The 27,431-nt window shown below is 44.4% G+C and overlaps 1 protein-coding gene across 1 annotated transcript in view; it reads right to left on the bottom strand.

Moving 5' to 3' along the window:
* The window catches only part of CAPN9 (calpain 9), a 305,702-nt gene that overhangs the window by 14,035 nt on the left and 264,236 nt on the right, over positions 1-27,431 (bottom strand). Inside the window, exons 18-19 of the mRNA XM_073560090.1 lie at positions 16,804-16,920; positions 13,722-13,780 (exon numbers count right to left, since the gene is read on the bottom strand). Coding sequence (XP_073416191.1) covers positions 13,722-13,780; positions 16,804-16,920 — 176 coding nt within the window. The remainder of the gene's footprint in view (positions 1-13,721; positions 13,781-16,803; positions 16,921-27,431) is intronic.

The following is a 27,431-nucleotide window of genomic DNA, read 5'->3' on the forward strand; positions in this document are numbered from 1 at the left end:
CAGATGTTTATAGGAAGCTCACCTCAGTAAACTCACTTCTACATGCGAGCTCTAGCCACAAATATGCAACACTAAAAGCTATCCCTGTGGGTCAATTCTTAAGAATGAGACACACTTGTTCCTTGGATCTTAAGTTTGAGGCACAATCAATGGACCTAAGGAAAAGATTCCAGGCCAGAGTGTGTAGTAATAGGTGTTTAAAATATGGGTATAACACAGCAAAAAAGGTTATTATGCTTCTCCCTTAAAACCCAATAATCTCTACGCTTATTATCAGGCCTCGCTCATTAAACAGAGCTGGCACTGGTTTACTGAAAACATGACGCATCCAGCTTGGTATGGCTTGGAGAGAGATGCTAGTGATAGAGGTTCATTGCAAAAGCTTTTCTTTAACTTCCTTCTGCAAAAGCCCAGCACGAACTCATCTCATCCTATATTCCGGCCGATAATCTCAGCCTGGAGGGATCTCATTAAGCCGACTAAAAATATCAAAAAAGCAGAGCAAATCTTAAAGTTGCCTCTTTCTTCATTGGCACTGATGGATGATCTCCCGATACCGGAGGTTTGGGGGAAATCTGGAATTAAAAGGGTGGGGGATGTTTTTAGTGGAGTGGAGTTCCTGAAATTCGGTGAGATCAGGGTTAAATATAATTTACCGTCATCTGAGCTAGTCTTTTACACCATGTTGAAAGACAGAATTTGGAAATTCATAAAAGGGAAGACTTTGAATTATGAAATGCTAACTTCACTGTTGTGCAACCTTAAAAATAAAAACCTCTGGAGTCTGCGTAATTTGTATAGATCTGTCGTCAAAGACCTAACGAGCCACAAAAACATATACATGAAGAGATGGGAGTCCGATTTTGGTGCTGATATCCGTCGAGAACTGGAACGATGCCATCAAAAACACTTACAATTCCAACATATCAATGGGTCTTCATGAGAGTTATTTCAAATTGTTAAATAGGTGGTACTATACCCCGACGAGGTTATCGCATTTTAACACAGAGCTATCTTCCTTGTGCTGGAGAGATTGTGGACACCAAGGGAACCTCTACCATATTTTCTGGGGTTGTTCAAAAATCAAAAACCTCTGGCTTCAAGTCACACAGCACATTAACCTCATTGCTAAGGACTTCACAATTACACCCGAAAGAGCACTTCTTTCATTAGACATGGAACAATTTGATGATTCGGTAAGACACATTATCATACACATCCTCTTAGTGACCAAGACCATGTTAGCACAATGGTGGAAGAAAGCAGAGGTTCCCAAGTTTTCAGACATACTTGACAAGATAGGCCAACACAGCAATTTAGAAGGCAGATTTGCGATTAACAACAATCACATTCACAAATACTCAAAAAAATGGAAGACCTGGAACAACAAATTTCATATCAAATAGACTTAACAAGAGGCACTATATTTTGAAGTTTAAACCTGGGCACTTTAGTACTGGGATGCTGTATCTCCTTCCAAGAATGTTACCCCATAATAAGGATTGTCGATTTTTGTTTTCTTTTATGTTGTTATTCGATATATGTTATTCTATGCCTATTTGTGGGTTCTCTAGTTTTTAAATTTTTTTTCCGTACCTGTACAAGGTTGTTTATTCCACACTCCCTTCCCTCCCTTCCTACCTTCCTTTCCCTACCCTGTTTATTTCTAAAAAAACAATAAAATTATTTGAAAACAAATAAAACCCAATAATCTCAAAACAAAATAAGGTTGATTTCCACATACAATGGGGAATGGACCACAATAAAAGAATGTCTTCGGCTAGGTTCACATTAGCTTTTGTTTGTGCAGCATGTTGTCTGCATGCGCAAACGCATGTCAAAATGCATACAAACGCTTGTTTACCGAGCGTTTTCTATCTGCATCAGCTTACGCATGACGGCAAAAAATACACTGCGTTTACATGCGGTTTTTGCATGCATTTGCGTTTTTTTCAGCGCATGCGTTCGTAGAAATTCCTTAACACAAGCCACACCCATTGGGCGTGTCTCATTTCCCGGACATGATTAAGTGAAAAATACATGCATTTCGAACGCATGCGTACGCATGTCCTATTTCTAGCACCTATGGTGGTGCAAATATCATGCACAACGCTCAGAAAGATTGGATGTCCCAATATATACGTTACATACTGCATTTGGTATTACTATACTGTGTGTTTTCCATATCCCTCCTACATTTTCTCATTTTATCAATTATGGCTGGTTTTGAGAAGGAGGCTCTGATGTAACTAATCACGATTGAAATGCCTTTGCATTGAGTTTTCTTTAAATGTAACCTATATATTGGGACATCCAATCTTTCTGAGCGTTACGCATGATATTTGTCCTTTTTGGATTAATGAGTCATTTAAATCATAATTTGCTCTCTGTATGTATAATTCGCTCATGAGGTGCTTGTTACCCAGCTTAGCTTCACTGTCTGATGGCTATATTGACATGAATAATTACATGTAACCGGATATATAATATGAATTGAGTATATGTTTATAATTTTTTTGTTTTTCTGCTTTATTGTTTGTATTTAGTCTGTAGAAGGTCCGGATAGTGACCAAAACCTTACATATCAATGTAAACCTTGTGGATTACCTCATTGTGAATAAATAGCTTAGCTACTCACCGATAACGGTGTTTCTCGGAACCCATGACAGCACCACGGAGAGAGGGGGTCCACCCATCAAGGACAGGAACCTAAAGATAAAAAGGCGGCACCTCTCCTCCGCCCCCCAGTTGGTTACAGAGAATCAGAGGGTCTCCAGGTTAGTTAACAACAAAAGTATATACATAACATTATAATATCGCATATTATAGAGAAGCACCGTGTCTAACAAACCACTCTATACATATTAACTCGTGCTCACCGCACACGAGAAGGGGGGGAATAAGCTGGTGCTTTCATGGGTTCCGAGAAACACCGTTATCGGTGAGTAACTAAGCTATTCTCTCTCACCCTTGACAGCACCATGGAGAGAATTTCAGAGATTGGTAGCTTAGGGAGGGACCACCGCCTGAAGGACCCTTCTCCCGAAGGTCAGGTCAGACGTAGAGGCTAGATCTAAGCAATAGTGCCTGAAAAAGGTAGAAAGTGTTGACCAGGTGGCCACCTTAAAGATCTGCTCTATTGATACCTCTGATCTTTCTGCCCATGAGGTCGCCATTGCTCTTGTAGAGTGGGCTTTTAAACCCTCCGGGATGGTATTCCCACTGGATGAGTACGCCAGGGCAATCGCATCCCTTATCCACCTTGCTAAGGTACTCTTGGATGCCTTAAGCCCCTTCCAAAGTCCCTGGAAACACACAAAGAGAGACCCTTCCTTCCTATATCCCTTGGTGGCCTCTAAGTACTGAACTAGGCACCTCTTCACATCTAGGGTGTGAAATTTTTCCTCTCCTCTATTCCTAGGGTTTGGGCAGAAGGAAGGAAGGACTACTTCTTGTGACCTATGGAAGTGTGTTGACACCTTAGGTAGGTGTAACAACCCTGCTGGCGTCACTGCATGGCCTCCCATCCCCCGCACATCAACTTGCTCATTGCTCCGGGTCATGCTGTGAATTCTGGCTGTTGCCAGTCCTGTGCTCTGTGCCTCTGCTCTTCTGTATGTTTCCTGGCTATGTGTGTATAGGGGGGCGGCGCCAGAACTCTCTGGTTCTTATGCAGTCAGGGTGCACCTGTCTAATCTGTCCCTGACCAATCACCTAGAGCCCTTGACTATTTAGTTCTGCCACACCCACTGAAACATTGCCTGTGCAATGTCTTAACTCAGTTAGCTCCTTGCTGCTGAGCTAGCCAGGCCCTGTCCTATGTCTTGCCTTCTCTTAAGGCTCTTATTGCGCATTACTGTGTCTTGGTACCTTGCTTAGTACTTCTCTGTCCGCCTGCAAGGAGGCAGAATATCCTGGTCCTTATGTCTTTGTCCCTGTGTCTCTGTCTGAACTCAGTCTTACCTCTGTCTGTCAGTCTCCTTGTCTTTGGCTTCCTTCTCTGCTGTGTCTTTCCTTGTGTCCTCCCTATCTTAGGCTCTGCTCTCTTGCAGCTCTGCCTGCTCTGCTCTCTTGCAGCTCTGCTCTCTTGCAGCTCTGCTCTCTTGCAGCTCTGCCTGCTCGGCTGCCTAGCTGCTCTGCCTGCTCGGCTTCCTAGCCGCTTGGCTCCCTAGCCGCTCTGCCTGCTCGGCTCCTTAGCCGTTCTGCCTGCTCGGCTCCTTAGCCGCTCTGTCTGCTCGGCTCCTTAGCTGCTCTGCCTGCTCGGCTCCTTAGCCGCTCTGTCTGCTCGGCTCCCTTGCAGCTCAGCCTGTCCGGCTCCCTTGCAGCCCAGCCTAGTCTGCACTCCTGCGGCTCCGCCTATTCCACACTCCTGCAGCTCCGCCTATGCCGCACTCCTGCGGCTCAGTTCCTAACCTGTTCCAACATATTCCACTCCTTCCTGCCTGTATCCATACCTGCACCTCTTGTGTGAACAGGTCCAAACCTGTTCCTTCATACACCACACCTGCTTGCCCTGTGTCTCCAAGCCGTGCCTGCTTGCCCTGCGTCTCCAAGCCGTGCCTGCTTGCCCTGTGTCTCCAAGCCATGCCTGCCAGTTTACCAAGCCGTGCCTGCTTGCCCAGTGTCTCAGCCTGCCTGTTAGTAACACCTGTCCAAGTGACTTGTCCCCGAGTGGGATCAGCAGCCACAGCCAGACACCACCCTGGAGTGGCACCCAACAGCTACCTGCCGCACAAGCCTGACCTCACCATCAGAGGCTCCAGTGAAGACCGAGGTAGCTTCTGTAGTTACGCCCCTTCCAGGGTAGTCTGGTTTGTGGCACAGTGGGCCACAACCCCCCGGCTCACGCCATTCAGCCAAGGCGCGAGCGTGACAGTAGGTATGCTGGGTCAGGTTTTAATATGACTCTATCGTCCAGGATTTTAGTGAACGGGGGTATCGCTGACAAGGCTTGAATATCGCTCACTCTGCGAGTGGATGTTAGGGCCACTAAGAGTATAATCTTTAATGATAAGGTTTTCAGGGGTGCTGACTGGATGGGCTCGAATGGAGGCCCTGTTAGGGCAGACAACACTAGGTTTAGATCCCATGATGGCATCTTCTGGGTGGTTATTGGTCTAGATCTGGCTGCGGCCCTCATAAACTGTGCTACCCAAGGGTTGCCCTCCACATCCTGGTTATAAAGAGCGCCTAGAGCCGCTACCTGTACCTTCAACGTATTAGTCGCCAGCCCCTGTTCTAACCCCTTTTGCAAGAATTCGAGAATTTTGTCAATTTGTACTCCATCCTGAACCCTTACCCCAGAGCTGGATAGAAATTTCCTCCAAGTTCTACCATAGGCCCTGGTTGTGATCGGTTTCTTACTCTTTTGTAGCGTGGAAACCAGGTTTTCTGAGAACCCCTTCCCCCTCAGCAGTGTCCTTTCAAATTCCATGCTGTTAAATGGAGGTTCACTGCCCAAGGGTGTAACACGGGACCTTGGGACAGAAGGTCGGGGAGATCTGGTAGAACCCAGGGGTCAGTTATTGACAGTATTCTCAGCCAGGAAAACCAAGTTCTTTTTGGCCAAAACGGGGCTATCAATATCATTCGTGCCCTGTCTTCTCTGACTTTCCTTATTACTGCCGGGATGAGAATGGGCAGCGGGAACGCATACATTAGGCCCTGTGTCCACGGAAGCATAAACGCATCCAGGGTCCGGGGATTCACCCTGGGGTCTAGGGAACAAAATGCTTTCACTTTTTTGTTTTTGTGGTCGGCAAGCAAATCTATGTCCGGGTTCCCCCACATTTTTACGATCTTCCGAAAAATGGTCTGTTTTAGAACCCACTCCCCTTGATGTAGCTGGGTGCGACTTAGAAAGTCTGCTGTCTGGTTCTCTGCTCCCCGTATGTGTAGTGCCGATAGGGATAGTAGATTTTCCTCGGCTAGCGTGAATATTTCGGAGGATGTGTTCATTAGTGTTCGGGACCTGGTTCCCCCCTGATGATTTATGTAGGCCACCGTCACTCTATTGTCCGAAAATATGCGGACATGATGGCCCCTTAATATCGGTAGAAAGTGTGTTAGGGCGTAGCCTACTGCCAACAGTTCCTTTTGGTTCGAGGAGGCTTTTAGTTCCTGACCTCCCCATTCCCCCTGAGTCACCCTGTTGCTCATGTGTGCTCCCCATCCCTTGGGACTGGCGTCCGTGGTGATTAAGTGTGTGATATTTATCACCCAGGGAATCCCTTTGGACAGGTTGTCTCTGTTCCCCCACCAAGCTAGGGAACGAATAGTTTTGGAGTCTAGTGTAACGCAACCTTCCAAGTGACCTCCTAATGCCGACTGGTTGGCTAAAACATCCCATTGGAGATCTCTCGTAGGTAGCTGTGCCCACTGGACCGCTGGCAGGCAGGCGGAGAGGGATCCTAGTAGTGACATTGCTTTTCTTAGCGTCATGAAAGGGTTCTGTGTCGCTCTTGCTACCATCTGAGCGATCCTCTCTTTTTTGTGGTCTGGTAGGTAACATTCCTGGGTGTTTGAGTCCAGATTCAGGCCTAGGAACTCCTGGACTTTTCTGGGCTCCAGCCTTGATTTTTTCAGGTTCGAGTTGCTCGCTATTAAAAAGTCGTCCAGATATGAAACTATTAGAACATCTTGTTCTCTTAGGTGAACCATCATCTCTGCCACCAATTTCGTAAAGATTCGCGGGGCTATCGAAATCCCAAATGGCAAGGCCCTGTACTGAAACTCCCTTACTTTGCCTCCTATGGAGACCACCAGTCTGAGGTATTCTCGGGAGTCTTTGTGGATGGGGACGTGATAGTACGCGTCGCTGAGTTCTAATACTACCATGAAGCAATGTGGAAAGAGAATTTTGATTTGTCGACTTGATCGACTCCATTTTGAATTTCTCGTTTTTGACATAATCGTTTAGCCTCTTTAGATTTACAATTGTCCGAAAGGTACCGTCCAGTTTGGTTACTAGAAAGAGAGGCGAATAGAACCCTCTGCCTTTCTCCTGTGGGGGAACCTCCTGGAGGACTCTTTTGTTCAATAGGCTTAGGACCTCTTTTTCGAGAGCTTCCTGTTCTCACGCTTAGTGGGGTCATTATATATTTTTGAGGTGGGAGAGAGAGAAAGTCTATTCTTAACCCTGATCCTATTAGATTGATTAGATTTAGTAACCACGGGTTGTTCGATATTTTCCTCCAGGCTGGGAGAAAAAAGCTTAGCCTCCCTCCCACCCTGGGCAAACAGTCACTTGGAGGGCTTTTTGTCCCGGGACGAGTTACCAAAGAACCACCCCCGTCTCTCCTTCTGTCATCCCATTTCTGTTCTCTCGGGGGTCTCCTTTGAAAAAACTTTTTGTTCTGAAAGGACCTTTTAAAACCTGTAGGACCTAAATTTGGGAATCCCTTTTTATCCCCCGCCTTTTGGAGGATATCATCCAATGTCTCTCCGAATAGGAATTTCCCTTCACAAGGGATGGCACATAGTTTTATCTTAGTTTGTAGGTCCCCAGGCAAACATTTAAGCCACAGTGTTCTTCGGGCTGCGTTTGACAGGGCTGCTGCTTTAGATGACAGCCTTACTGAATCCGCCGATGAGTCAGCTAAGAAGGCCGCTGCTCCCCTTATCACTGGAATGGATTCCAGGATCTTCTCCCTGGGTGTACCTTCCCTTTGCTGTTTCTCTAATTGGTCCACCCACACCATGAGGGCTCTGGAGGTGCAAGTTGCCGCTATTGCTGGCCTAAGATTTCCTCCTGCTGATTCCCAAGTGCCCTTGAGGAAAGTATCAGCTTTTTTGTCTAATGGGTCCCTTAAAGTACCCATATCCTCGAAGGGGAGTGCAAATTTTTTGGAGGCTTTGGTGACCGCCATGTCTAACTTCGGGGCTTTGTCCCAAGATGTGGATGCCTCCTCATCGAATGGGTATTTTCTTTTAAGAGAGGGAACTGTGGAGTTCTTCCTATCTGGTCTCTCCCATTCTTTTTTTATCAGGCCCTGTACATTCTCGTTCAGCGGAAACACTCTGCGTCTCTTTTGGCCTAGTCCCCTGAACATTATGTCCTGGACTGATCTATCTGGCCGAGGGTCTGCTACCCCCATGGTAGACCTTACCGCCTTTACTAGCATGTCTACCTCATCCAGGGGAAAGCAATGACGCCCTTCTGTTTCCTCATCTGAGGATAACACGTTGGTGCCTGAGGTATGTGATTTATCTTCCCCTGACATGGAGGCCTCTGACTGGGAGGCTACTATTGTGTCCCTTTTACTTCCCCTTCCTTTGCGTTTTAGGGATGAAAGGGCACTTTGAAACTCCGAACGGATTACCGATCTTAGATCCGAGGTGTAATCCGGGGTTTCATCACAAAGAACTTCCTGTATGCAGGAATCACAGAGCTTTTTATCCCAAGCTGGTGGTAGCGGTCGGCTACAGGTTGGGCATTCCCTGTTCTTTGTTTTTCCTTTCTTCTTTCCCTAAGGGAAAGAAGTCTATTATAATAGGGGACATTCACGTAGATCACTTACCCCGTTGTGCGCGGATGTAGGTACCAGTTCGGGAGGTGGATTCGGATCCCTCACGGGCTTATCCACGGAAGGTGACTTGTTCCGCTGCATGGAGTGACTACTGGACCGGTTCTCGCGCCCGTCCTTTTCTTTTTGCCAGCGATGGTGGTGTTGCCTGTGCTGCTGCTGCTTATGCTGCTGCACTGGCTGCTCCTCGTGCTGGTCGCTGTCCTCCATGTTTACAGGACGCTTCCAGCAAGGAGCAGCTTGTGCGTTCTTCTTTTAAATCTCCCGCCATGACGTCACCTTCCTTCTCCCAGCCTGCACCGCTGAGCCCCAGGGAGCGCGCACTGCGCATGCGCCGACCACGGGGACCCGGAAGTCGTCGTTTCAGTTCCGGGGCAGCGCCATCTTGGTACACCTCTGTACCGCTGCGCTGCCCCTGCGTGTGCTGGCATCCCCCAGCCCCATTCTCCTTTCCGGAGCGGCGGCTCGGTCCTCCCCCGCCCGCTCACCCTGTACAGCCCCTCGGCTACAGCGGTTGCGGCTTCAAGCACCGACCCCGCCGCTGCAGGGGCCTCCCCGCTGCCAGAACCGCGAACGGGACGGCCCTGATCCTTTATTCAGGTAAGCTGCTGCCGCCGCTGCTGCAGGATCCACGGGTCACCCGTTAAGGACAGGAACCCAACTGGGGGACGGCGGAGAGGTGCCGCCTTTTTATCTGTAGGTTCCTGTCCTTGATGGGCGGACCCCCTCTCTTCGTTGTGCTGTCATGGGTGAGAGAGAAATAATACATTTTTTACTGCATTGGGAGTGCCAGATTTTTTTCTACATATGATTGGGACTGGTATCCTTTTCTGTGCACTCCTCCTAAATATTACGGACTGACATGTCTTTTTGTTTTACTCTCTTTAACATTCAGTGTACTCACAAAATAGACAACAAAAAGGTATCCTCTGGATCGCAGCCGGGGAACAAGATAGTCTGCAACTGATACCAGTTGCCGTGGGGGACTGCACTGCCGTGTACACTTAGGTGTGCCAGACCTTTTGGCTCTGCTTGGCTCTGTGTTGCCTCACACAGGCTGATGGTTTGCAGAGCCTCCTGCTCTGCCGAGTTGCAAACCAAGACTGACACACCCAACCCTCTGCTGCAGGGTTTTTACAAGGAACCTGTGGCTGTAGGCCACATGAAAGACCCGGCCGGGAGGAAACGAACCAACCCAATACCATCCTGAGGTTCGTTTAAAAAATAAAAGCCCATGGCAGGTTTTCCTAAATTTGGCTTGGACAAAATAGCTTGCCCTAGACCAACACTTACGGTGAGGAAAAAAAGTATTTAGTCAGCCACCAGTTGTGCATGTTCTCCCACTTAAAAAGATGAGAGAGGCCTGTAATTGACATCATAGGTAGATCACAACTATGAGAGACAAAATGAGAAAATAAATCCAGAAAATCACCATGTCTGATTTGGCAAGATTTATTTTGCAAATTATGGTGGAAAATAAGTATTTGGTTACCTAAAAACATGCAAGATTTCTGGCTCTCACAGATGTGTAACTTCTTTTTAGAGGCTCCTCTGTCCTCAACTCATTACCTGTAGCAATGGCACCGGTTTGAACTTGTTATCAGTATAAAAGACACCTGTCCACAACCTCAAACCGTCACACTCCAAACTCCACTATGGTGAAGACCAAAGAGCTGTCGAAGGACAGCAGAAACAAAATTGTAGCCCTGAACCAGGATCGGAAGACTGAATCTGCAATAGGCAAGTGGCTTGTCATAAAATTAACTGTGGGAGCGATAATAAGAAAATGAAAGACATACAAGACCTCTGATAATCCTGGTGGAGCCCACACAAGATCTCACCCTGTGGGGTCAAAATGATCACAAGAACAGCGATCAAAAATCCCCGAACCACTGGGGGGCCTAGTGAATGACTTGAATAGAGCTGGGACCACCTTAACAAAGGCTACCATCAGTAACACACTACGCCGCCAGGGACTCAGATCCAGCAGTGTCAGACGTGTTCCCCTGCTTAATTCAGTACATGTCCGTGCCCATCTGAAGGTTGCTAGAGGGCATTTGGATTATCCACAAGAATATTGGGAAAATGTCATATGGTCTGATGAAACCAAAGTAGAACTGTTTGGTAAAAACAAAATTTGTCGTATTTGGAGGAGACAGAATGTTGAGTTGCATTCAAAGAACACCATATCTACTGTGAAGCATGGGTGTGGCAACATCATGCTTTGGGGCTGTTTCTCTGCAAAGGGACCAGGACGACTGATCCGTGTACATGAAAATGAATTGGGCCATGTATTGTGAGATTTTGAGTGCAAACCTCCTTCCATCAACAAGGGCATTGAAGATGAAACGTGGATGGGTCTTTCAGCATGATAATGATCCCAAGCACACTGCCAGGGCAAGGAAGGAGTGGCTTCGTAAGAAGCATATGAACGACAGTCTCTAGATCTCAACCCCATAGAAAAAATTTGGAGGGATTTGAAAGTCTGTGTTGCCCAAAGACAGTGACAGGCAGTGTCGGACTGGAGCACCTTGGGCCCACCAGAGAAAATCATTCTTGGGGCCCACTATATAGCTATAGAAATAAATACAAGACCACCAATTGTGCGGTAAAACGTGCTAATATCATGGTATAATATAAGGTAGTACACATTTTAATTATGTAGCAGGGGTTGGGGTAGCCCCCTCATAGAATATAAAGTAGCCAACTCATAGAATATAAAGTAGCCCCTTCATAGGGTACAATGCAGCATCCTCATAGGATGTAAAGTAGCCCCCTCAAAGTATAATGTAGCCTCCCCATTGAATATAATGCAGTCCTCATATAGTATAATGCAACCGGCCTCATAGAGTATAATGCAATCCCCTTATAAGGTATAATGCAGCCCCCCATAGAATATAATGTAGCCCCCTCATAGGGTATAATGCAGACCCTCATAGGGTATCATGCTGCCCCCCTCATAGGGTATCATGCAACCAGGACTTACAGCTATATATATAAAAAAACAAACACAATACTCACCTCTCCTTCTCACTCCCACGCTGATTCAGACAACCGCTCTGCTCCAATGTCAGGAGCTGCGCTGCAGTCTGCCCAGCACACAGCAGGTTTGCGATGAAGTAACGTTATTGTGCATACGTGGTGTGTCAGAGGCAGAAGGGAATGATGGGAGAGGGAGCATCATCTGACGCTCTCTCCTCCATTAATGCTTTCAACTGTATCGGCATCTGGCCATTAGATGACTTACGGCCCCATAGCGGCCGTGTAGGCTGGGGGCCTCTGGGGGAGCAGGGGCCCTGGTCTGCTGGCCCTGATTGCGGGCAGTGTTAGCCGCAGCCTGCGTGAAAATCTTCCCGCTATTAAAGTGAAATGAATATTCATCCCACTCCACGCCCATGGGGGCGTGGGGAAGGGTGAATACTCATTTTTTTTTAGCAGTGGAATTAGCCGCAGCAGCCGGCTTCTGTCTCCGGACACTCGTTGCTGTTGCGTGGTGTGCCGCTATTAGCAACACGCCACTGGCTGGGGGCCCGTGGAGCAGCGAGGGCCCTAGGCAGCTGCTGACCCAGAATGCCAGCAGGTGTCAGTGCCTGGGCCCACCAGAGAATCCTCGGGATCCCTAGTGGCCCAGTCTCACCCTGGTGACAGGCCCACAACATCACTGCTCTAGAGGAGATCTGCATGGAGGAATGGGCCAACATACCACCAACAGTGTGTGCCAACCTTGTGGAGACTTACAAGAAACGTTTGATCTCTGTCATTGCCAACAAAGGATATATAACAAAATATTGAGATGAACTTTTGTTAATGACCAAATACTTATTTTCCACCATAATTTGCAAAATACATCTTGCCAAATCTTTTTAAGTGGGAGAACTTGCACAATTGGTGGCTGACTAAATACTTTTTTTCCCCACTGTACTTTCATTTTGCATTGCAATCACAGTTATGCCTGCGACTGCAATGCACTCCAGTGGCTTCTGAACGCATCCTGGGGGACACATAGCGACCGTTGCATATAACTCCGGTCACTGCATCACATACCCCACCCCCCTTTCAAACTTGCACTTGGGATTCTGTATTTTGTCACGCAGCGCATGGAAGTCCATAAATTATTTCCATAAGAATTGATGTATCAGCGGTCACTCGGTTTGACCTTTGGACGTGCAGCAGCTGATTACGAATCCTATGTGCTTGATCTCTCCTACAAATAGGTGAGTGAATTTATTTTAATCTTTTAATATTAAATCGGATAAGACCCTATTGCGCTTTTCTGTTCCTTTAGTATATTGCATTGTAAATAAATCAAGACATTTTAAATACTCCTTCATTTGTTGGTTGAGTTGTTGAGGAAACTGGTTACTTTTCAATATACAGGTGGTCAGTTATCCACTCTAAAGCCTTTTTTACAATTGCAGTATCATCAGTAAGAGTTTTAGTTAAAATACATAACTGCACTGTGTAAACCTGACCTGACCAGCCCATCTTCCATATTAAGCCTGTTTCACACTTCCGTTTTTGACCATCAGTCAAAATCCGCCGGTTTTTGAAAAAAACGGATCCGCCACTTTTTTTGGCGGATCCGTTTTTTTCCCCATTGAGTTGCATTACTGGTGGATCTTGACGGATGGCCATCCGTTGGATCCGTTTTTTGCGGATCCGCCAAGTTTTTTGCGTCCGCCGACATGCCTGGACGGACTCTGCAACTTTTTTTTGCTCCAGGATACGCATTTTACAGTGCGCATGCCCGGAGAAAGGAAGTCAGCCGGAAATTTAACCCTGAAATCCTTTCTGGTGGACGAAAAAAATTAATTCTCTCTCTCTTTCCCGGGCAGCGGCTCCTTTAAAATTCTTAATTCGGCGGATCCGTAAAAAAAAAACGGTCTGGTGGCATCCGTTCACATCAGTTAGCAACGGATCCGCTTTCCGCCATTTTGGCGGATTTTAACTGACCCAAAAAACGGAAGTGTGAAATAGGCCTTAGACACTACATGTGATTATTGTGACTTCATTAGGATATTCAAATGTGCAGGGTTTCTGAGCTTGTCATTGAGGACATCATGGTTTTACCATTAATTTATATTGCGTTACTAAGCTGTTTTCGGCTACGTGACAAGTACAAGTCAAGCACATAAAAACCATGGGTTTCAGTTTGAAAATAGATTCTTTTAAATTGAAATTCACTTTTGTCCTCACCTCAATGGGATTCACAGTGATTGTGTCCGTTTTGCCTTTGTCTAATGCTTTGAAGGTTCCTAAAAATGAAAAGATGAAAAATAATTATGAACGTACATTCTTGAGAGGGGAGTAAAAACGAATACAATTTACATAATAATAAATGTGTACAGCACATTACTGTTAATCATAATCTGTATTTTATAATTATTCCAGAATTTTGAAACATGTAATTCACGTCAGTGATTTTTGGTACATGTTGTAATGAAGACAGGGACATGTTTTTAGTGCTACTCTATATTTATATCCATTCAGTACCACAGGTGATTGTACATCTCGCACCTAGCAGCATCACTTCGGGTCCATAAATAAGCTGTACTTATAGAGTAGGCATATTCACCTGATGATAATTCATCAGACGTTATAATTATGAAAAATAACCAAAACATCAGAAACATAAATAGATACAATTGCATTGATTACAGTGTACAAATCATTTATTTATACTTAACTATTTTCTTTAAATTCTATAACTGTCATCATTTTATATAATTTAACAACAAGCCTTTTTATGTTGTATTGTTATTATTCAGCCGCTAGATGCCATTAGAGTTCCTTAGAACCTTTATTTTACTAAATAATAATGTTAATGTGAGCATCCATTGTTTACTGTTGGCCACACTGCCTTTTTTCGTGTTTTATGGGTATTTTTATTTTTTTTTGTCTTCCGTTTTTGTGCATCATAATCATTAAAATTGTATCCGTTTATGTTTTTGCTATTTTTCAATTTTATAAGGTTTGAGTTATTTATAGATCTATATCTGTATTTGGGAACTCTATCAAACTGTTATTGGTTGTTCATTTTAGAATGGGCGTTTTGGTTAACAAATACTGTAGTGGGGCCCATCATATTATATGTGGGGGGTGCTGTGGAGGGACCATCATCCTGAGTGGGGGTGGTCTAGGAGAGCTGTTATACTGCATGTGGTGAGTTGTGGGAGACTATAGGAAGACCACTACACTGTGTGGGGGAGCTGTGAATGGACTGTGTGTGTGAGAATGTGAAGGAACCATCATAGTGAATTTGGGGAGCCATTGTACTCTGAGTGGGGAGGATGTGGGGGACCATTATAATGTGTGGGGGTCTGTGGAGACAATCATACTGTGTGGGGGATCTGTGGTGGACAACACTCTGTGTGGGGGCTGTGGAGATCATCTTCCTGTGTGAGGTTTGTGGAGCCGTGACACTGTGTAGATGAAGGAATGTAGGAACATCATTTTATATAGGGGCATTTTTTTTGTGTAACATACCCTATGGGAGCCATGGCAGGGGTATTATAGTGGGTAAAAACACTAAAATGCTTCAACAGGAGCAAAATAATGGTAAGTGCTGCAACACCTATTTCTGTCCGTGTCTTGTGTCTTAAAGGGAATCTGTCAGTAGCATGAACCCTCCTAAGTTATTTATATGGACATGCAGGTAACAGAACGTTGATTAATATGGTATCTGCTATCCGATGTTTTATTCCAGGGAAATCAACATCTTTCTTAATATGTAAATTAACTGTTAATGTGAGTGTGCCATCATTCTAAGAATAAAGAGGCACCGAGGGTAAACATTATAGCATGCACACTTAGTGATCATCATTATAAGGAAAGCACAGGAAGCATTTTTTATAATTCTTATTATTATAAAAAAGTACAGGGGTGTGTTTGTTTTATTATAACACGGTACAGGGTTATTATTATTTTCAAGAGTCAAGGAAAATTATTATTAGGAGAAACAGGGGGACATTATTGTTCTAGGTCGCTTTATAACTGTAAGAGAGCACAGGAATGAAGAAGTTCAGAAACAACATTATTACTGTGCAGGACACAGAGGGAGCAGTATTACTGTCTAGGATATTGGTTATAGCGCTATATATTTTGTGTGGAAGTTGGAGATTGTGAAGTGAGTCCTAGAAAAGAAGTAAGCCAAAGATGTCTCAAGATTATGTTTTGCAGGGGTGAGTTATGAATGGCAGAAGTGGTCAAGGTGATCTGGGTCAAATGGAAAAGAAAAAGGAAAATGAATGACTATGATCAGTGATAATGTCACTGGTGGAACCTGCACATTGCACACATATATGGTCTGCAGAGCACTGGTGTAGAACTGACATTACCATTATATGCTTACTGTATGTTGGTAATATCAGTCATAGTACAGTAGCCTCAGTTTATGATAAGTATGCTGGCATTATTACTTATGCTGAAAATATTTGGTTATGGTGGGGTGGTATGTGTTTGTTAAGCTACGGTCCCACAATGAGTATTTGGTGCGCTTCAAATGTTGCAGGTTTTCTGCAGAATGTCTGCACCTATCGTATATATTAGGTTACTTGTGTTTTATTGCATTTTTTACACTGTAGTTTTGTCTCTTTTTGCTATGTCATGTTTTGAATAAAGCTAGTTTGTTTTGGATACTTCATGGTATTTAGCTTTGGAAAAGCTTTGATAGTCATGTGTGGATAGCATACGTATTTCACAGCACACTTCACTCATACAATGCACATCTAAGGCTAGTTTCACACTAGCGTTTATGAGCGCAGCGACGGCCTGCGCACGGCCGCCGCTAAGCCCCGCCCCCTGCCGCGCCTCCGCCGGTAGCTCCGCCTACCGGCGCATGACGCTGCATGCGTCCTGCGTCCCCTATCTTTATCACTGGGGGCGCAGGCCGTGCACAATATGCGTTTGGCGGCACATGCGTCCTTTTGACCTGCTGCAGTTTGGTTGCGCCGGCGCACCGTCAAAAAGGCGCATGCGCCGCCAAACGTATATTGCGCACGGCCTGCGCCCCCAGTGATAAAGATAGGGGACGCAGGACGCATGCAGCGTCATGCGCCGGTAGGCGGAGCTACCGGCGGAGGCACGGCAGGGGGCGGGGCTTAGCGGCGGCCGTGCGCAGGCCGTCGCTGCGCTCATGAACGCTAGTGTGAAACTAGCCTAAGGGGAAGATCTGCACATAAAACTCAGAAATTGACATATCATGGATTTAATTTAAAATATGCATAGGTCGGTCAGTTTTTGCAATGTAAAAAAACATATTAAGTAATTTTGTACTTACTGAATGCATTTTCCAATCGGACTAAACAGTTCAAAAAATCATCAAATTCGATTTGATAGTGGTCATCTGCATACCTCAGGACAATCAGCTGCAGAACGATGTTATTAAGTTGAATACCTAAAAAAAAATCATAGGAAGCATAGTAAAATATAAATGTATTGTTTGTGAGAATTAACACATTTATGTTGTTACAATAATAACATATTTGTAAAAAAAAACAAACTGGAAAATGTTTCACAAAATGCCCCAGGACCATGCAGTCCTTACTGTAAGGCTGGGATACTCTTGCGTGTGCAATGTGAGAAACTCGCGCATCAATACCCAGCACTGCAGCCGGCACTCGGACCGGAGTGTGCGGCTGCATGTATTTCTATGCAGCCACACACTCCGGTCCCGAGTGCTGGCGGCAGTGCCGTGTATTGATGCGTGAGTTTTTGCATTACACACGCAAGTGTGACCCCGGCCTTCAGACATATACTGGCAAATACTGAGCGTAAAGATCCTGGCACATTGAAATGGATGCGCCATAAGAGCGATATTGAATGTAACACGGCTAATACCCATGTCACAACACCATGTCTTCAAACATCTGTTGGTCATTGTCTTTACTTTCTAACCATCAGTAGCAATGGCATTCAAAGTAGCTGGGTGTCCCCCTCTTTACCAAGAGCAGCCTTTCAGTTTTTACAACAAATTTTTTGACCCACGATGAGTTTTTGGTGAGATTAGACGCTGCTTATTTTTGCTGCGTCAAAACCTCAGCGTCCACAGTTCCAGCAAAGTTAATGGGATTTATAGAAACCGTAGGCCGGGGTCACAGTGGCGAGGAATACGGCCGAGTGAGGCTAGTTTCACACTTGCTTTTTTTTGCAGCGCGCTTTTCCCGCAAAAAAACGCATTGAAAAAACGCATACAAAAGCATACAACTGCTGCGTTTTTTTCAAGCATTTTTATGAGCATGCATGAAAAAAACGCAGCGTTTTTATGCGTTTGTATGCGTTTTTAGTGCGTTTTTACCGCGTTTGCGTTTTTTTCCAACATTAGGTGGCCCCTCACACTAACCCAAACCATGACTTTACTAACCCTAACCCTAACCCTAACCCTGGCCCTAACCCTAACCCTAACCCTTAACCAAATCATACTTAACCCTAACCCAAACCCTAAACCCTAACTAACCCTAACCCTAACCCTAACCCTAACCCTGACCCTAACCCTTAACCAAATCATACTTAACCCTAACCCAAACCCTAAACCCTAACTAACCCTAACCCTGACCCTAACCCTAACCCTAACCCTGACCCTAACCCTAACCCTTAACCAAACCATACTTAACCCTAACCCTGACCCTAACCCTTAACCAAACCATACTTAACCCTAACCCTGACCCTAACCCTGACCCTAACCCTTAACCAAACCATACTTAACCCTAACCCTTAACCAAACCATACTTAACCCTAACCCTGACCCTAACCCTAACCCTGACCCTAACCCTAACCCTGACCCTAACCCTTAACCAAACCATACTTAACCCTAACCCTGACCCTAACCCTGACCCTAACCCTTAACCAAACCATACTTAACCCTAACCCTGACCCAAACCCCAACCCTAACCCTGACCCTGACCCTAACCCTAAACCCCCTTAACTAACCCTAACTCTAACCCAAACCCCTAAATTCCATGGTTAACAAAAAAAAACGCATGTGCAAAAAAACGCATACATGAGCATGCCAGTGCGCACATATGCGCATCCATAGGCTATAATGGCCATTTTTAGCGCAAAACGTGCGCATATGTGCGCATGCGCTTTTTTGCAGGGCAAAAAAATGCAACATGCTGCGTCTGGAAAATACAAACGCACACCCCAAAAAAAAGGCAGCGCATGAAAATCGCATACATAGAATCATAGAATCATAGAATCATAGAATCGTAGAGTTGGAAGGGACCTCCTGGGCCATCTGGTCCAACCCCCTGCTCAAAGCAGGATTCGCTAAATCATCCCAGTTAGATGTCTGTCCAGCCTCTGTTTGAAGACTTCCATTGAAGGAGAACTCACCACTTCTCGTGGCAGCCTGTTCCACTCATTGATCACTCTAACTGTCAAAAAGTTTTTTCTAATATCTAATCTGTGTCTCCTCCCATTCAGCTTCATCCCATTGCTTCTAGTCTTTCCTTGTGCAAATGAGAATAAAGTTGATCCTTCTACAATGTGACAGCCCTTTAGATATTTGTAGACAGCTATTAAGTCTCCTCTCAGTCTTCTCTTTTGCAAACTAAACATTCCCAAATCCTGCAACCTTTCCTCATAAGACAGGGTTTGCAGACCGGTCACCATTCTGGTCGCTCTTTTCTGAACTTGCTCCAGTTTGTTGATGTCTTTTTTCAAATGTGGTGCCCAAAATTGGACACAATATTCCAGATGAGGTCTGACCAAAGAGGAGTAGAGGGAAATAATTACTTCACGTGATCTAGACTGTATGCTTCTGTTAATACATCCTAGAATTGCATTTGCCTTTTTTGCTGCTGCATCACACTGTTGACTCATATTCAGTCTGTGATCTATTAGTATACCCAAGTCTTTTTCACATGTGCTGTCACTTAGCCCTATTCCTCCCATTCTATATATGCTTTTTTCATTTTTATTGCCCAGATGTAGTACTTTGCATTTCTCCCTGTTAAAAACCATTCTGTTAGTTGCTGCCCACTTCTCCAGTTTATTTAAATCTTTTTGAATCCTCTCTCTCTCTTCTCTAGTATTAGCTATCCCTCCTAGCTTTGTGTCATCAGCAAATTTAATCAGTTTACCCTCAATTCCTTCATCTAAATCGTTGATAAAGATGTTGAACAATACAGGGCCCAGGACAGAGCCCTGTGGTACCCCACTTGAGACATTCTTCCAACTGGATGTGCAGCCATTTACGACCACTCTTTGGGTCCGATCACTAAGCCAGTTATGAATCCACCTAACAGTTGCCTTGTCCATTCCATACTTAGTCATTTTTTCAATAAGGATTGTATGAGAGACTTTGTCAAATGCTTTGCTGAAGTCAAGATATACAATATCTACAGCATTTCCTTGATCCACCCAATCAGTAATACCATCATAGAAGGAAATTAAATTAGTCTGACATGACTTATTAGTTACAAACCCATGCTGACTCTGTTTAATCACTTCATTCTTATTCAGGTATTGACATACATGTTGTTTAATAATTTGTTCAAAGATCTTTCCTGGTATAGAAGTCAGACTCACCGGCCTATAGTTGCCTGGGTCCACCTTCTTCCCCTTTTTGAAGATAGGAACAACATTTGCTCTTCTCCAGTCTTCTGGCACTTCTCCTGTTCTCCAAGAATTTTCAAAGATTATGGAGAGGGGTTCAAAAATTTCTTCTGCTATCTCCTTCAGTACTCTGGGGTGTAATTCATCTGGACCTGGAGACTTGAATACATTTAGGTTAGCTAAGTGTTTCCTCACTATCATTCTGTTTATAGATATCCTGGATTCTTCTATTCCCTTAATAGGACAGTGAATAACAGTTGATGTTACATTTCCTTTCTGAGAGAAAACAGATGCAAAATAGGAATTTAAAAGTTCAGCCTTCTCAACATCCTGTCTTACCATTTCATCATTTTCATCCTGTAAAAATCCTATAGCATCTTTGACTTTTCTTTTACTTTTGACATATCCCCAAAATCCTTTATTATTGCTTTTGACATCTCTTGCAAGCCTCAATTCATTTTCAGCTTTAGATAATCTGATTTGTGCCTTGCAGGTTCTGCAGACAGCATTATATTCTTCTTTAGATATGCCTCCTTCTTTCCATTTTATAAACATTTTTTGCTTCCTTTTTAGCATGTGCTTAAGTTCTGTGTTCATCCATCCTGGTTTCCTTAAATGCTTCCTATTCTTCCCTCTTTTCGGAATTGTTAACAACTGTGCTTTGAGAATTTCATTTTTCAAGATTTCCCATCCTTCCTGGACATTTTTGTCTTTAAGGATATCCAGCCATTGGATCCCTCCAATTCTCTTTCTGAATCCCTTAAAATCTGCCTTTCTGAAATCTAACCTTGACGTCTGAGTCTTCACAGGTCTTCCGCCTCTAGTTATCCAAAATTCTAAAATAGCATGGTCGCTACCTCCTAGGGTCCCAGCCACTTTTACCTCCTCAACCATTTCCTCCCTGTTTATAAGGATTAGATCCAAGGTAGCAGTTCCCCTTGTTTTCTCCTTTACCTTTTGGAAGATAAAGTTGTCAGCAAGAGAGGATAAGAATTTCCTTGACCTGTTAGTTTTGCCTGAGAGAGATTCCCAACAAATGTCTGGATAGTTGAAATCTCCCATGACAACTATGTCATATTTTTTGGAGAACTTGGCCATTTGATGCATAAAGAGTTCATCCATATCTTCAGCTTGCACAGGCGGCCTGTAGTAAATGCCTACAATGGTGTCCTTTCCATTGTTCTGTCCTTGTATTCTTACCCAAACAGTTTCCACAGAACTCCCAGTCTCTGAAGCTTCAATCTCTGTGCAGATATACGCATTTCTAACATACAATGCGACACCCCCTCCTCGTTTATCAAGTCTGTTTCTTGCAAATAAGTTGTATCCTTCTAGTCTTGTATTCCAATCATGTGTATTGTCCCACCAAGTTTCAGTGATTCCAATGACATCATATTTCTTTTCCTGTGTTAGTAGTTCCAATTCTCCTTGTTTGTTGCCCATGCTTTGTGCATTAGTATAGAAACATTTTAGTTTGTGATTGGTTTCTCTTTCTCCAATATTTTTTTTTATTAGATTCTTTCGTCTTTGTTCTTCCTTTCCACTTCTAATAGCAGAGTTCTCAGTAGCATTTGTCAGGTGTATGGATTTTTCTGGTCTTTTGCTTCCCTTCCCATGTTGTTCTAGTTTAAAGCTCTCCTTACAAGTGTAGCAAGGCGACTTCCAAATACCTGCTTTCCAGTCTTCGTAAGGTGCACCCCATCTCTAGCAAGTAGTCCATCGTATAAGTAGTTCACTCCGTGATCCAGAAATCCAAATCGTTGCTGACGGCACCATCGACGTAGCCAGTTGTTCACCTGCAGAATCTTATTCCACCTCCTTGTTCCATGGCCATCCACTGGGAGGATGGAAGAGAAGACCACCTGCGCTCCCAGTTCTTTCACTTTCTTGCCTAAGTCTTCAAAGTCTCTGCAGATGGTTTCCAGGTCGTTTCTTACGGTGTCATTTGTCCCCACATGTAGTAGCAGGAATGGGTAGTCATCTGTAGGTCTGAAGAGTCCTGATATCCTGTCAGACACATCTTTAATTTTTGCACCTGGAAGACAGCACATTTCTCTTGAAGTTATATCCGGTCTGCAGATAGCGGCCTCTGTTCCTCTCAACAGGGAATCCCCCATGACCACCACTCTCCGTTTCTTCTTCACAACATTTTTCTTTCTCCATCCAGGAGGACTCTGAAGGCGTACAAGGTTGCTGTTTGTTGGCAAAGTCTTATCCTGATGTATTTCTTCATCGTTTTCCTGCGTGAGAGCCTGGTACTGGTTTCTGAGCAGTATGGGTGCTGACTGCCTCCTGATCCTCCTGCTTCTCTGGGTCACATGTCTCCAATCCTCTGTTTCTTCAGGTGCACTTCGAATTTCTTCTCTTTCTGTAACATGAAGAGATAATTCTGCTCTGTCCAAGAACTCTTCACCTTCCTTAATGATCTTCAACGTAGCTAATCTCTCTTCGAGATTTTGCAACTTTTCCTCCAACAGGGTCACAAGCTTGCATTTGTGGCATGTGAAGTTTGGCTTTTCAACTGGTAAATCTGTGAACATGTAGCAAGAAATGCAGCTCACCAAATGGCTCCTGGCCTCTTCCATCTTGAGATTTCTTAAAAAGATGAAAGATGAGCCAAAATTCGCGGTTTCTCCGATTTCCTCTTTTCAGCTGCAACGGCCAAAACCCAGTGATCGTTGAGCTCGCGGAGACTCTTCACTTATCCCTGTAGGCACTGGGAATATGCAAATGATCTCCTCAAGACTCTTCCCCTGGTTTCGCCGATTTCCTCTTTTCAGCTGCAACGGCCAAAACCCAGTGATCGTTGAGCTCGCGGAGACTCTTCACTTATCCCAGAAGGCACTGGGAATATGCAAATGATCTCCTCAAGACTCTTCCCCTGGTTTCTCCGATTTCCTCTTTTCAGCTGCAACGGCCAAAACCCAGTGATCGTTCAGCTCGCGGAGACTCTTCACTTATCCCAGAAGGCACTGGGAATATGCAAATGATCTCCTCAAGACTCTTCCCCTGGTTTCTCCGATTTCCTCTTTTCAGCTGCAACGGCCAAAACCCAGTGATCGTTGAGCTCGCGGAGACTCTTCACTTATCCCAGAAGGCACTGGGAATATGCAAATGATCTCCTCAAGACTCTTCCCCTGGTTTCTCCGATTTCCTCTTTTCAGCTGCAACGGCCAAAACCCTGTGATCGTTGAGCTCGCGGAGACTCTTCACTTATCCCTGTAGGCACTGGGAATATGCAAATGATCTCCTCAAGACTCTTCCCCTGGTTTCTCCGATTTCCTCTTTTCAGCTGCAACGGCCAAAACCCAGTGATCGTTCAGCTCGCGGAGACTCTTCACTTATCCCAGAAGGCACTGGGAATATGCAAATGATCTCCTCAAGACTCTTCCCCTGGTTTCTCCGATTTCCTCTTTTCAGCTGCAACGGCCAAAACCCAGTGATCGTTGAGCTCGCGGAGACTCTTCACTTATCCCAGAAGGCACTGGGAATATGCAAATGATCTCCTCAAGACTCTTCCCCTGGTTTCGCTTACCAGCGCGCAGGTATGCGCACCCATGTTAAATATAGGGAAAAAACGCATGCGCACATATGCGTTTTTTTCCAGCGCTAAAAAACGCAAATGTGAAACCAGCCTAAGAGGCGCTAAAAGCACGCATTAGACCCGGACCAATGATTCTCTATGGGGTCCCTCGCATGAGCCGTATATTTCTCATCCGTATTCTACAGTCCGTGCCAATCGCATGCTGCGATTGTCAGCGTTCTACGGCCATAGTACGCCAATGCAAGTCTATGGGTGCGCAAAAAATACGCATTACACACGGACCACACATGTGACTTGCGAGAAATACGCACCAGGTGTCTTTTAGCAAAGCCGGCAATTCAGTGCGCTATACAGTAAACTCACACTGACAGGTTTAATAAAGAAACGAAAGAATAGATATAGACACATAGAATACATTATATATATATATATATATATATATATATATGTATTCTATGTGTCTATATCTATTCTTTGGTTTCTGTTAGAAACCCTGTCATAGGGCTCCATTATATGTCCATTTTGCAAGCCTGCGAGAAAATCTCGCCATACGGATGCATACGGATTACATACGGATGCTTACATGCGCAAAATACGCAACCACACCTTGATTAATGATGACATACGGAGCACTGTTTAGGGGCCATTCATCCGTATTACGCATGTAAAATACTGACCGTACTTTGCGTCGGTTAGTGTGACCCCGGCCTTATGGTCACTGTGCTTCTTTCTACAGAGTGTAAAGAGACCTGCCGTGCGTGCTTCAAACCCACAAAAAATCAATTTCTTTTGTGGGAGTTTTACGTGCAGATTTTTCCACACACTTGTATTAGATTTGAAAAATCTGCAGGTAAAAAATGCACATGCATTTTGCGTCAAAAACACATTATAAACAAGTGTTATCTGCACGAGTGTATCAGTAAATTTTTGTCAAAGCCAAATACCAGGAATTATCAAACACAAAGCAGCTTTGTATAAAACATGACACGCCAAGAGACAAAAAATACAATAAAAACACATGTAAGAAATGCACTCAAAAAGGCAGAAATGGTGCAAAAAACTCACCAACAGCTCATCATGGGAACATAGCCTTAGATTTCAATAAATATCATCCACTGCTTCATTTTAAAAGCAACAAAAACACACAGCTTCAAAAACTCAATGTAGGCGCACAGCCTCGGACCACGATCCCACAATGAGCTTATTATGGTAAGGTTTTCATGCCTCAATTTTTTTGCACCATTTCACCATTTGTGCACCTACAGTATTATATAAATTAGGTTACTTGTGTTTTTCATCGCGTGTTTAAGTGCATTTGTTTACATGCTTATTTATTGCGTTTTTTGAACCAATCTTTTCTCTCGTGTTGGTGTGCAAGGTTTTAAATAAAGCTGTTTTTTTTATGCTCCTTGATGTTTGGCTTTGACAAAACTTTTTTGATACAGCCATGTGCAGATTACATGCGTTTTTTTATGCAGTTCCACCAAAATAAACACTAAAAACGCATGTGCATTTGTTACTAGTTTATTTTCTGCATCTAATGCAAGTCTATGGAAAAAACCTGAAGGTAAAACTCGGGGTACCCCCAAGGGAGATTGACATGTTGTGGATGTGAAACACACAACACAGGTCAGTTTATGCTGAGTGAAATAGAAGCACAGTGGGCATGAGCTGTCTATAAATCCAATCCACTTTTCTGGAACTGTAAGACGCTGGTTTTTGAAGTAGCGAAAATACAAGGCATTAAAGACAACCTGTCAGCAGGATTGTGCACAGTAACCTACAGACTGATTCAGGCTGTGTGCCCACGTAAGCGTTTTTTTCGTTTTGTTAAGCGTTTTTACCAGCAAAAACACTTAAAAAAAATCGCTCAAAAAAGCATCCCATTCATTTTAATGCATTTTGCACTTTTTGTGCATATTGATGCGTTTTTCCACACGGTAAAAAAGGCAGCATGCTCATTAATTTTGTGGAAAAGTCTGCGTTTTTAGCTATTTTCTATGTGTCTGGGGATGCATGGAAAAAAAAGCATCAAAAACGCACAGAAAAAAATGTGCATTTTCTGGGAAAGAGTCTGGTTTTCATGCAGAAATTTTCTGCATACGTGGGCACATAGCCTAAGGGCTCACACTCACTTGTGAGAGACTTGCACGATTCTTGTGCGAGTCTCTCGCATGAAAACCTGGCACTGCCACTCGGACCGGAGCGTGCAGCTACATGTATTTCTATGCAGCCACGCAGTCCGGTCCCAGTGCCGGCGGATGTGCCAGGTTTTCATGCGAGAGATTAGCACGAGAATCATGTGAGTCTCTCGCAAGTGAGTATGAGCCCTTACAATGATACCTTGGTTGATGAAATCCGTCTTTGTGGTTGAAATCAGAGCGCAACATACATGAGCCCCGCCTTAGGGCACGAGAATCTCCTTAACACAAAACTCAAAATAAAGATTAACAGCCAAAAGACGTATTTCATAAACAAAGATATCATTTTATTCAGTATAACAGCGCCAACCTGACACTTTGTGTAGGTTACTGAGCACAATCCTCCTGACAGGTTCCCTTTAAAAGCTTACCAAAAACTCATCATGGGAACATAGACTTAAACAAGAAACCTGTTTTTAGCTGTCAGATCTGGATTTTCAACATTTCCTTTATGATGCTCTACTATTGTGCCTACCCCGCAGGGCTGGCTGCAGGTATTCGTGGTCCCCCAGCGAAAGAGTCTCAGTGGGCCCCTTTAATACATATCATGATTCATGATGCACAGATAAGAAATATAGGTATAGTACAATGCCAAAGATTTCACTTCTTACATTACATAAGTGACATATATTGTAAATTCTACAATAGCTCAGAAACCGGACAGTATGGTCCTCCATACAGTATTATGGGCATCACTTTGTGCACCATACAGAATAATGAGCTCCATATTGCTTCATACAGTATTATTGGCACCACACAGTGCTCCTTACGGAATAATGTGTCCCATATAATACTCCACACAGTATTATGGGCACTACATAGTGCTCCATACAGAATAATGTCCCCCGAATAATGCTCCATACAGAATAATGAGCCCCATATATTGCTCCATACAGTATTATGGGCACCACAGAGTGCTCCATACAGAACAATGAGTCCCGTATAATGCTCCATAAATAATAATGAGCCCCATATATTGCTAAATATACAGTACAATGAGCCCCATATAATGCTCCAAACAGTATGAGCCCCTATATTGCTCCATGCATAATGAGCCCCATATATTGTTCCATGCATAATGAGCCTCATATAATGCTCCATACAATATATGATGGACCCCATATAATGCTTCATCAGAATGGGCCCCATACAATGCCCCAGTATATGATGGGCCCGATATAATGCTCCAAACATAAAAAAATGAAATACTTATCTCTCCTCACTGGTGGCTGCTCTGCTCCAGACTCCTTAGTGTAGGAGAGCGTGCTATAGTGACATCATCACGCCCTCTGACCTGAAACATCACAGAGTCAAGGGACGTGAAAGATGCTGCTGCAGAGAAACGGGGAGAGGTAAGTATTGTACCGGGGCCCTTATCAAGCGGGGAAACTTTCTCTTAGGCACGGGCACTGGGCCCCCACAGCACTCTGGTGTCCCCGCCGGTGAGTGGGCCCCCCACCAGCTCGAGGCCCCGGCACTTGTCCGGGTGCTGACGCAGGCCCTGCCTACCCCTATCACAGCCTGGCCAGGTAACCCTGCTCCATTAGTCATTGCTGTATTTATTGCTGTCAGTTACTACTTCACAGATTAATCTTTTCCTGTTGG

Source organism: Dendrobates tinctorius, unplaced genomic scaffold, assembly GCF_039654945.1.
Source record: "Dendrobates tinctorius isolate UK_male_01 unplaced genomic scaffold, ASM3965494v1 ptg000293l, whole genome shotgun sequence".
Classification (NCBI taxonomy): Eukaryota; Metazoa; Chordata; class Amphibia; order Anura; family Dendrobatidae; genus Dendrobates; species Dendrobates tinctorius.